This window comes from Megalobrama amblycephala, linkage group LG18 (genome assembly GCF_018812025.1).
Source record: "Megalobrama amblycephala isolate DHTTF-2021 linkage group LG18, ASM1881202v1, whole genome shotgun sequence".
Classification (NCBI taxonomy): Eukaryota; Metazoa; Chordata; class Actinopteri; order Cypriniformes; family Xenocyprididae; genus Megalobrama; species Megalobrama amblycephala.
This window is the reverse complement of record NC_063061.1, coordinates 35,278,936-35,291,770: the sequence shown is the minus strand read 5'-3', so window position 1 is coordinate 35,291,770 and position 12,835 is coordinate 35,278,936. Positions and strand designations below refer to the sequence as shown.

General features: G+C 41.6%; 1 protein-coding gene across 1 annotated transcript; it reads left to right on the top strand.

The window, feature by feature from the left end:
• The first annotated feature begins 1,463 nt into the window (after positions 1-1,463).
• Positions 1,464-2,364, top strand: LOC125252315 (cell wall protein DAN4-like). Its single transcript, XM_048165499.1, has 3 exons — positions 1,464-1,536; positions 1,733-1,843; positions 1,986-2,364. Exons 1-3 carry the CDS (start codon positions 1,464-1,466, stop codon positions 2,354-2,356), a joined length of 555 nt encoding a protein of 184 aa, XP_048021456.1. The 3' UTR covers positions 2,357-2,364.
• Positions 2,365-12,835: the final 10,471 nt, after the last annotated feature.

Here is a 12,835-nt window from a genome sequence, read left to right as displayed (position 1 = left end):
CTAAAGGTCCCTCTAGCCTCTTTGTATTTTTTTTTACCACTTTCTTCCACACAAATAATATCGCTCTATCAACATTTAATGAAAATTGAATATATATTTTTCAATCTTTAGACATTTTAGCACACCAAGCAATTCCTCATGCTGATGATATAGTAAAGAAACGCTAAATGGCCAGAAGAATGTGGACATCTGAACACCTCACCCATTTGTTCCTGTTGATGTTTTCATTAAAGTGTTAATGGAGAGTTGATCCTCCCTTTGCTGCTATTACAGCTTCACTCTTCTAAGGGTTTCCAATAGATGTTATAGGACCGACATCACTGAGGTTCAGGGCTGGGTTTGGCGCAGGCCAGTCAAGTTCTTCAACACCAGATTCCTCAAAAGAACAAACTGATTGTATGGTGTAACATTCAATATATTTAATTGCTGTCACTGGAATGACTAAACTCATTAATCATGACGAGGCTTCCACATTCTTTTGGCCCATTTAATGCACATTTACTGCATCAAACAGCCAGTTTCAGAAGTTTTCAGTCGTCCTAAAGAGCTTTTTTTAGCTGGCTCAGACGACTAAAATATATCTGCGGGACATTGCCCTCAGGAACAGGACTGGACACCCCTGGTATTTTGCATGTTACAGAACACATCTGGGTAATTTCATGCGTGCTCTGAACTTGCATTCTTGAGTATTGTAATCGAAACTTCAGATGATGATGTAGAACGAGAACACAATGACACAAGATCACATAAGAACACATTTTGAGAAACAGCCCTGAAATGGGTGTGTCTGACAAAGGAAAATATTCAAAATGCGCAGTTTGGGGTGGTCCAAGGAACAGGGTTGAGAACCACTGTCTCAAACTCATGAACAAAACTGACATCACCTAATTTTCTCATGAAGATCCTCCCCTTCAGACAAGCTATAAAATGAGCCTGAAACAGGTACGTTATTATGTTCACCTGCCGATCAAAGATGGATCTGCAAATCTCAGTTTTTGCTCTCTTCATTCTTTTCACTGCAGGTACAGAGACGTATAGTGTTTGCTTTTGATGTTATTAGATACAAATGCAGATCATTAATGTCTCTCTAACTGTCTCTCTCTTTTTAATTACTAAAGGACACTCTCTAAACTGCTATAAGTGCAAGGGTCAGTCGACTTGTAGCAGTGAATTCGAATCATGCAAAGAAGGATCCAATTGCCTGAATTCAGTATTGATAAATCAAGTTGGTAAGTCCAGTGTGACGGATGGTAAATTACTGTTAGAAATGACTGAGATGCTGATACAGTGGAAAGAAGAAGTATATTTAATGCATAAATAGGATTTATGGTTGTAAGCATAGAATATCTAGTATTGTATTTCTGCTGTGCAGTTGAACTGCTCATTCCTGTATCATTCCTCTGCTTTAGATGAAACTACTCTTAAGTATAAAGGTTGTGCTACCTGCCTGTCAAAGAGGGTCCATGAATATCGGCACTAAACAGTGGTATTCTGAGTGCTGTGGCGCTGACTTCTGTAACAAACTAGATCTTTCAGGTATTGTGCTTTACTGACTATACGGAATAGACTATTTTCTTTAAAGTCAACACTCATTTTACATCGAAAGCACATTCAATCAGGAAATAAAATGTAGGGTGGGATTTGACTTTCTACTAGGAAATCATTGAATTGAGCAGTGATGTTATATTTTGTACAGAAAATAAAATGACGAATACCTGTTTTCCTCCTGTAGAACCCAGCACTATTATCCCCAATGGAAATAAATGTTACTCTTGTAAAGGACAGAGCTGTACAAACACAGTGTTCTGTTCAGGGTCTGAAGACCGCTGCATTACAGCCACAGGTGAGAATCTGGAAATGGGAAAAAAAAGATTAAAGTCATTGTTTTTGTCCCTCCATCATTCATTTTAAACATTTGATACAGATCACAAATACCAATGTCCAGCTTAGATTGACTCAATCTTTGTTTTCTTTCCTTTTATCAGGCATCTCAGACGTTTTCAAAGGTTGTATTTCTAAATCTCTTTGTGATGGCACAACACCGATTCCTAATATTGTGGACTTCTCATGTTGTGAGGGGAACCTGTGTAACGGTGCTCAGACTACCACCCCGATTACCACCCCGAGCACCACCATGAGCTCCACCACGAGCACCACCCCGAGCACCACCATGAGCTCCACCCTGAGCACCACCATGAGCACCACCATGAGCTCCACCCCGAACACCACCATGAGCTCCACCACAAAGGTCACCACGAGCGTCGCCCAGAACTCCACGTTTAACAGTGCCAAAAGTGTCTCCCAGAGTTTCCTGTTCCTCTGCTGTTCTCTGCTCTCCTTCTTTTTGCTGCACTGAATCCAGCAGCTCCAGCAGACACAATGAGATGCACTTTACAAACATATATAACTCGTATTTTCTCTGTACTATCTTAAGTCCTGATGTGATTCAATCGAAAACCATACTGGAAGTTGTATGAAAAAAAATAAGGTTGTATGTTTCTGGATTAATATTTAAATCTTGTCATGCTGTAAAATAAATATACTGCTTTAATAAAAATATTTTGGTGTCAATCCATCTTAAGTGGTCTGATTTTTAATTTTCATACTTTTTTGAGTGATGATTATCTATATATATTAGTATAGCAAAACAAGTGGGGTTTTTTTTCTATTTATTTTTTTGCTCGGTTTAATCACAGTGGCTGTCTTTGTGTCATGGTCCAAAAATTATTGTTATTCTGATGTTAATGGAAACTTGTATATCTCAGATGAGGAGGGTACAAAAACTGATCTCTATTATACATTTCCTTAGACTTATAATTCCTTCCAACTGCAAGAGGGGTCTTTAACGAGCTGTAGAGGGCGCACATCACATCTTTCTTCATCACACCCCTATACCTACTTCAGACTTATGTGGCCTCCAGAAGCTTGTGTTCTGCAAGTGAACAGCGCCTTGTGGTGCCATGCCAAAGAGGCACAAAATCACTTTCACAGGACCTTGACCTGCCTAACTCTACCTGAGCTGCTGAGTCTTTAGCCATTTTTAAGAAACGGCTGAAAACGCATCTTTTTCCATCAACACTTAACGAGAGTTACGTATGTAACTGCGGTTCTATGAGTTCTGGATGACCGCCAGAGGCAGTGCTTCACACTGGATATTATCTCTCGTTGCAATTGCATAGGTCGAGTTTAATACCAACAAAGTCCCTCGTGACCAGGATGACTCGGGGTGCTCCCCTATTTAACCCTGTGACTTCCTGCAGACTGTCCCTACGGAATCTTCTCGCACCGACTCCGAGTGACAGAAAGCTCTGGCGGTCATCCAGAACTCATAGAACAGCAGTTACATACGTAACTCTCGTTCTATTTCGTTCTTCCTGACCGCCAGAGGCAGTGCTTCACACTGGATGACTTATAACAACAAGGTCACGAGGAGGTCCTGCTTACCCTTAAGAGGAAGTTGAGGGCCCAGAAAGGACCGCTGCCCCAATGGTATCAGAAGCCGCCACATTAACCCTGTAGTATCTGGAAAAGGTACTTGTTGATGACCATGTAGCTGCTGCACAAATATCACTAAGAGGAACACCTTTTAGTGCAGCCCAAGACGCTGAGATGCCCCTTGTTGAATGACATCTCACCCCCAATGGCACTGAATAATTATTAGATTTGTACGCATGGGTGATCACCTCCACTACCCAGTGCGACAATCTCTGCTTTGAGAGGGGCTGACCTCTTTTTGGCCCCCCGTGACAGAGAAAAAGTTGGTCTGATTGCCGGAAAGCTTCTGTGGCCCTCAGATAGGCCCGGAGGGCTCTTACTGGGCACAAAAGTCTGCTTCCATCCTCCTGTGTACCCAATACTGTAGGATTAAACACTGTCAACTCAATAGCCTGGTTTCTAAAATTGTCAGAGAGCCTTTTGGGGAGAAATGCTGTGTTCGGCCATAATGTCACTACTGAACCATCTGCATTCCAGCGCATACAGGATGTGCTGACTGATAACGCGTGGAGTAATGGAAGTAATGGCCAAGAGAAATGCTGTCTTCAGTGAGACCCACTTCAGGTCACTCTGCTCCAGAGGTTCAAACGGGTGCAATGTAAGAGATTTTAAGACTAGACTCAGGTCCCATGAGGGCACCCGAGTGGGCTGAGGAGGGTGCAGCCGTTGAGCACCTCTAAGAAACTGAGTAACCAAGGCATGAGTCCCCAATGGCTGACCATCTATTCGCACATGATATGCTGAAATTGCAGCCACATATACTCTCAAGGTAGACACTGTCCTATTATTTTCTAACAGAGACTGCAGAAAACGTAAAACCATGGGAACAGGGCATTGCTCTGGGGCCATTGCATGCTTTCTGCACCAATCAGTGAAGAGCTTCCATCGACAGGCTCCTGGTAGAAGGTGCTCTGGAGTTCAATATGGTGTTTTGCACCTCACGATCGCAGACTCTGAAAAGTGGTTCCGGCCCTTCAGAGGCCATACACAGAGCTGCAGGCGGTCTGGATTCGGGTGCCAAATCTGACCCTCCAACTGGTGGAGAAGATCCCTTCTCCTGGGAAGGCTCCAGGGATCCTGCTCTAGGAGATTGTACATCATTGGAAACCAAGGTCTCCCCGGCCAGTTCGGCGCTACCAACAGCAGTCTGTGGTGTCCTTGAAGGACCCTGTGAACAGTTGCCAAGATCAATGGTATCGGGGGAAAGGCATAAAGTAACTGATCTGGCCAAGCGTTTGCTAGAGCATCCTGCCCCAGAGGACTGGATTCCTCCACTAGTGAGAACCAGAGATGGCAATGGGTCGATGTCGCAGAGGCGAAGAGGTCCACCTCCGCCCTGCCAAACCGCTGCCATATCATCTCTACCACTTCTGGGTTGAGTCTCCACTCCCCCGATGGAGGTCTGTGGCGCGACAAATAATCTACCACCACATTTGACACCCCCGGAATGTGCATCGCTCTGATGCTTGCAAACTGTGGGAAGGCCCAAGTCAACAGTTCCTGAGATACCCGAAGGGACTGGCTGGACCTCGTGCCCCCTTGATGGTTGATGTGATAAACCACTGAAGTGTTGTCGGACCTGACAAGAATGTGCCTGCCCTTCAAAAATGGTGCAAAGTGCTTTAGAGCCAACTGTACTGCACGAAGTTCCAGAGTATTTATACTCTCGCTCTTCTCCTGGGGGTTCCAATGTCCTCTGACTGCTCTGTGTTGCCAGACTGCCCCCAGCCTGCAAGAGACGCGTCGGTCTGGACTACCTCCCTCCGAGAGGGAATCACACCCAGAGCAACCCCTTTGGTCAGATACGACCTCCTCCTCCATGGCTTCAAGGCCAGAAGGCATCGTTCTGTAATCTTGATCCACCTGTTCCTGTGCCAAATGGGATTCAAGTGGAGACTGTTCACCCATATCTGAAATGGGCGGAGTGACAGGAGGCCTAGCGGTATGACAGCAGCTGCTGCCGCCAACATACCCATGAGCCTGAGGATGCACCTGAACGGAAGTCTGGCCTGCCTTCGAAACTGTTGTAGGAGGAGCTGTATATTATCCACCCTCGCTGATGGCGAGGCTTTCATTACTCGTGAATCTAGCATGACACCTATGAACCCCAAAGACTGACTTGGAGTTAGCTGGCTCTTGCTGAAATTCACAGAAAGACCCAGACGGGTAATGTGTGACAGTAGCTGTGTGATTTCCAGCACTGCCTGCTCCTGTGAGTGAGGAGCAAAGGAGCCAGTCGTCCAAGTACGGAAGCACTTGTAGTCCTGTAGCTTGGATTGGAGACCCGTGGGGATAGGGAGAGGCCGAATGGGAGGACACGGAACTGATAGACCTGTTCCTGAAATGCAAAGCGTAGGAATGGCCTGTGTTGTGGAGCAATTGGAATATGGAAGTACGCATCCTTTAAGTCTACTGTGGTGAACCAGCGCTGCTGCCTGACCGCCTGGAGAACATCGGTTATTCGTAACATGTGAAATGGTAAGACCTTCAGGAACTTGTTTAGGCCGCGAAGGTCGAGTATGGGCCTTACTCCCCCGTCTTTCTTTGGAATTAAGAAGTATATTGAAAAGAGCCCATCGAGCCGTTCTGACCCTTTTACTGGTTCGATGGCACCCTTCTGTAGAAGTTGCGCTATTTCTTGTTTTAGTGAAAATGAACTGTTGGGGTCTGAGACTATGGTCATTCTGACCCCATTGAAAGCGGGCGGCTGCCGTCGGAACTGCAGCTTGTACCCCTGAGTTAGTGTTGCTATAACCCATGGGTCGGAGGTTGTTGTCTCCCAATAACTGAGCTGCTGAGGAGTAAAACGTCCGACGGCTGGCCGCAGACCTTCAGGTCCTGCGTCCCTGGCCTCTAAAATCCCTGGAGGGCCGTTGGCCAGGTGCTCTCCCCCTTGGGGCCTGAAATACTTGCTGTCCCCGAGCCCGGGGCCGCTGAGTAGAATGCTCCACTCGCTGAGATCGCTGTGGCTGAGGCTGGTCTCTGTGAGTATCACCTGGGCGTGTTGAAAACTGAGGGCGTGGTAGATCATGCCCCCTAGAGGGCTGCCTATAATGTAATTGAGACTGAGGAACTCTCCTCAGGTCAGCAAATTGCTGCCTGGTCTGATTCACCTGGACACTGCGCTCCAGCGTCTGCTGTGCAGCTGGTCCAAAGAGCTGTCCTGGAACTACTGGAAGGTCCCTTAGTGTCTTTCTACATGCCTCAGACAGAGGTGATTGTGCCAGCCAGACTTGGCGGCGTGTCTGTGTGAGCGTCGACATCAGCCTGCCCAGCTCTCTTGTCATGAATGCCATTGCCTGAAGCGAGGCATCACTTAAGTTCGAGTTTAAAGGATCACTTCCTGATGTTTGAAGAGATTGAGACAGGGCCAGCATGAGATGTGAGAGAGAATTGCCAATGCGACCCATTCGTGCTGCTGTGTTATATGCCTGGATAAGAAGATCATCTGTAATCCGGCATTGAGGCCGGGGGCAACGAACATTAGGCCTTAAGACCTCCTCTGGGGAGAGAACAAAAGAGGCAATAATTGGATCAACTTTCGGCATTTGACCCAAGCCATAAGTGTCTGCATCCTGCATCGCAGCCAATGCTCTGCTTGCACTAGTGGGGTGCGTAAGAGATCTAGGGTTAGCCCAGCATCTTTGCAACTCCTCAATATAATCTTTCGATGGGTGGAATAGTAAGAGGAGAGGGTTGCGCTGAACCTCTGAAAAAAGCGCTGGAAGTGGTTGCCACCACCGGGGCTGTGTCAAGACCTAGGCGAGCCAACGCAGCCTGAAGAGCTTGCTTCACCAGTTCTAGCTCCGACTGTGGACTTCCTACAGATCCATGACCAGTGCCCTGGGAGCCATCATGGGAGAGATGGGATTGGTGATCAGAGACAACCTCCACTTCTTCCACATCATAAAATTGGTTGTGAGAAGCCGCCATTGACAGAATATCTTCCTCCATAATGGGCGACTCCGTGGTGGGGGCTTCGACTACAGACACTAGTTTCTCACCCGGTTGTAATTTCATAAGCAAAGACTTAATCTGAGCAAACTCAGCAGTCAACACATCCACTTTCTTGACTAAGGGGTCTTCCTTGCATCTCTTTCCAGCGGAAGCACTGGTTGATTCAACATTTCTGCGCTTATGCGTTGCCTTACTCGGCGGAGGTGGTGGTAGCGACTCACCCAAAAGTCCTTCCACCAAAGCTATCCTCGAAGTTCTCCACTCCCAAGACATGACACTACAGTTCATGCAGGCATCCTCTGTGAGGCCTTGTCTCAAGTGTTCCAAGCCTAAACAGGAAGGGCAGCAGTCATGCCCATCATCCATCTGCAGCATGGTCATGCACAATGCGCAAGTATGAGATATTGTTTCCATTCTGACAACAATTTATTTTTGTAGGACGAGCGGAATCACTCTGACCGTTGCTGGACTCAGCCGTCCTTGTTACCAGAATATCTAGAGAATAATATATATATATATATATATATATATATATATATATATATATATATATATATATATATATATATACAAACACTTAGTATTTCAGTGTATAAGTATATATATATATATATATATATAAAGTCCAGGGGTCAGAAAGTAAAAGTCCTGCCATATACCCACTGAAGCAGTGTTAAAGTTAATGAGATAATTAAGTGATTAATTGAGTGATGATTGAGCATTATTGAAGACACCTGATGATAACAAGCAGAATCACCAAAGGAGAAAATCACAATTTTTAAGACACCATCACAGAGGTCATGGTTTGCTTTAGTTGGGCTCTTGACCCTTTTTAATATTAGAACTTGTTTGAGCTGCTGTAGCTGAGTTATAACAGCCAGACAAGCAAAGAGAAAAGATGGTCAGATAACGCTGGTTATGTTATCACATAATCATTAGTTGTTCTGAATCACTGAACTCATTTAGAGCCCAAATCTCTGAGTTAGATTTACATTATTCATTACAGCATCACTGAGATTCTACAGCACAAGATCCAGTTTTCTTCAAAATAATTCAAAGGTTTCATGAAAAGTTCTTAGAAAAAAAAGGCTCTTATTTAGACACACAGATATCAAGAATCAGTCTGTGAATCTCAACAGTGGTGAGAATAATAAAGCATGTTGCAATGCATTCTGGGTGCCACCAATCAAAATTCATCCACAGCTCCCATCATGCATTGCTGCATGAATAAATTATGAGATGAATTGTCTTAGTAATTTTCTTTATTCTCACTATTTAAATGTTGCTGTTTTTCTGTGACTTTTTAGTAGCTTGTTTTTTAATGTTCACAGTTGATCTGTTGATCAGAATATGTTGCTTGCCACCGTTGTTGAGATTCACAGGCTGATTCTTGATGTCTGTGTGTGCCTGGAAGACAAATTTTTCTTTTTTGATCAGAACAACTTTTTAAAAAATTCTTATTTTATTGATAAAGCTGATCTTGTGCTGTAGAATCTCAGTGATGCTGTAATCAATAATGTAAACCTAACTCAGAGATTGGGCTCTAAATGAGTTCAGTGATTCAGATTAAATAATGATTATGTGAAAACATAACCAACATTACCTGACCATCTTTTCTCTTTGCTTGTCTGGCTGTTATAACTCAGTTACAGCAGCCCAAACAAGTTCTAATATTAAAGAGTGAAGGGTCAAGAGCCCAACTAAAGCAAACCTTGACCTCTGTGATGGTGTCTTAAAAATTGTGATTTTTCTCCTTTGGTGATTCTGCTTGTTATCATCAGGTGTCTTCAATAATGCTCAATAATCACTCAATTAATCACTTATTTAGCTCATTAACTTTAACACCGCTTCAATGGGTGGAAAAAAAAATATGGCAGGACATTTACTTTCTGACCCCTGGACTTTCCACCTCTGATATATATATATATATATATATATATATATATATATATATATAAAACCACAATTTTAATTGCCTCCACTACTGTGTTACTTCAACAAGCTCCCAGCAGAGTATTGTACTTCTTGTAGCACAGACACTGACCGCTATACAGAGCGCACACACTCCTAGCGTGGTCTAACTACATCTACAGTTTATTATAGCACTATATGTTTTTTGAAGCTTTGATTGTGTTTATAGTGTGCAATAACATGTGTTCATGTTTCGCGTGTAAAAAAACACAGTATTTTTCACATAATTTACTTATCTGTATACCGCTGTTTCCACTGTCATAAAAACGGGCTGATGACTTCCTTGTTCTATGAAGTCCCTCCTCCAGAAATACGTAACGAGTTCTGATTGTGCCAGCGGTTCCTGTGTTGTGATTCGACAGCAGCTTAGCGCTCCTTGCCCCGAAAGGTCACGCCTCTTACCATAACGTGGAGATGCACGCGCTCAGTTGTTATTGTAAACATGTCTTTAATTTTACCCTATCAATTTGAGCCGGAATCAGACCCGGTGATTGGACTGCGGGATGAAAATAACAGCGTTTCGACGACATGGCGACAAACACACTCTACAAACGCAACTCTTGTGTATTCCTGTGGGCGGAGGTTAGTCAAAAAACTGTTTTAGTGACGTCATTAAAGAAGGAAGTAGAGGGATGTAGTCCAAACTGGCCGTTCGATGTAGGCGACTTCTGTTAAATAAAATATCTCGCTTGGCATTGAACTTTGAGCTTTAAAATTTTACAGATTTTATTTATACTCTAACAACAACATTACACACTAACTAAAGTTTGAAACATGGGATCACGAAGAACGGGACCTTTAAACTCGACCTATGCAATTGCAACGAGAGATAATATCCAGTGTGAAGCACTGCCTCTGGCGGTCAGGAAGAACGAAATAGAACCTAATATTACTAACACTTTCTATTCAAGAATGGGACTAGTCACAGCACTTGCACATTGTTGCTCTTTTGTTGCTTTAACTGCTACTTTTGTTCTCCTCATTTGTAAGTCGCTTTGGACAAAAGCGTCTGCTAAATGATTAATAACGATCTAATCTTTTGATCTGTAGCCATCAAGATCAAAATAAAAAGATAACAATATGAGATGTCTTTCATTTGTAAAGTATGCAACTTTATTATTCAAGAATACATTTCAATATATATTTAAAAATAAAAAATGCACAGGATTACTTAGTAATTTTTTCCTCCTTAAAAAGTGCCATTGTTAACTGAAAAGCTATGAAACATGAGTAGAGTGAAATTGTAAAAAGTACATAAAGCATTCTAATCTAAAATGATGCAGTGAAGGGATCTTTTTAAAAATTGTTTTGGGGCTATTTTCTCAAGCAAAGTGGTACATTTTCAAAACTGTTAATCTCACACCAGATCATCAAAAATGATCTTTTTTCTACCTAGTGCCGTGACACTGACCTTTGCAACGGCCAGTAACATTTATTTGACCTTGTGCTCTTTTTTTTTTTTTCTTTTTTTACATTCAGCAGTTTGGTTTTATCCACAGCAACTAAATATCAAGTCAAGTGATCAAGAGAGCTTTTTTTTATTGTTTTTAAAACAAAACACCATCAAAACTCTAAACAGGTGTTTTATTCTTTAATTCTAAATTTCACAGTAGTAAGGATCAGTGATTAAACTCCCTCTACATCTGAAAAATGCGACCCAATATATTTTCGATACGAAATAATTTTCCATATTGATTTTTCACATGTATTTTACCCACATTTTGAAATACACATCGCATTGCGTTATGTTTTATGCTTGAAGGAAATGTCTGTAAAGTTAACAGAAAATGTACTGTTCATTTTCTGACAAAACATCATGCGTCTGACAAAATGGAAGTTTTATTTTTTTTTTACAGTGTAATGATCCTAAAAGGTGATATTAATAAAATAATCAGACAAAACCTAGAAGAAATCAAAAATACAATAACTATGCTTTTTACTGTATTATAAGTAATGTAAAAAACCCCATCTAAACTTAATGAGATTTTGCTGCAACTTGGTTTTAATATATATGTTAATATAAAAATATTCAAAATATCCAGAAACTGTGAAAACAGAATGGAAATGGAACATGTAGTTACAGTATACTGGACTAAAATACTTTCTCATTTCAGAAGAGCTCTGATGCCAATTATGCTTCCTTTCACACATGCACAAAAATCACCAATGACCATAAATCACCACTGTTTATTTACACTTTCAACATTAAACATACACAGAAGCAACTTACAAGAAGCATCATGTTCTTTTCCTACTGTACTAAGTGATACCTGCACAACCAAAGACACACATTGTCACACACACACACCCACATCCAGACCACATTCATATGTCTGTAATTCTTTTATCTGGTCATTTGTATAAACATTTTTCTATTAAATATAACTGTCTTATCTAAAATAAACCAGAAAGAGTTTATAGTATTTTTCAAGCAGAATTGCTTGAAAAATACACAAAACACTGAACAGCAACAAAAAACACCACAACAAAGTATTCAGTATTTGCACTAAAAATAGTCCACAAAGTCACTGCATGCAGGTTTATGCAGCTACTGAGAATGTCGGAAATGACATATTGAGAAAAATGACTTGAGTATATGTTCTGTTTTAAGTTTTGTTGAAGATGATCATTTCAATCATTTTTCAGTAAGTTCTGAACATGTAAACAGTATTTGGGATAAAATCCCCCTTGTTGAAAGAGTTACAGACGCCCCAATGTCGAAGCCAAAGACCAACGACACCCAAAACACCATTAGATTGGCAGAAGCTGAAGATTTATGCTTATATAATCAATACTGCACTAAATGCACAATACAGTAGATCTTATGAAATGGTAAAAAATTATTAAATGAGAAAATGATTCACTTTCCACTCGTGTCAAATTACTCAGAAAATCCATCAGGCACAATGAATTTCTATTTTTTTGTCACTAAAGAAATTATTATTATAAGGTGACAACATTTATTATATTTATTATATATTATTGCTATTATATAAATGTGGCCTAAAGGTCCCTCTAGCCTCTTTGTATTTTTTTTACCACTTTCTTCCACACAAATAATATCGCTCTATCAACATTTAATGAAAATTAATATATATTTTTCAATCTTTAGACATTTTAGCACCACAAGCAATTCCTCATGCTGATGCTATAGTAAAGAAACGCTAAATGGCCAGAAGAATGTGGACATCTGAACACCTCACCCATTTGTTCCTGTTGATGTTTTCATTAAAGTGTTAATGGAGAGTTGATCCTCCCTTTGCTGCTATTGCAGCTTCACTCTTCTAAGGGTTTCCAATAGATGTTATAGAACCGACATCACTGAGGTTCACGGCTGGGTTTGGCGCAGGCCAGTCAAGTTCTTCAACACCAGATTCTGATTGTATGGTGTAACATTCAATATATTTAATTG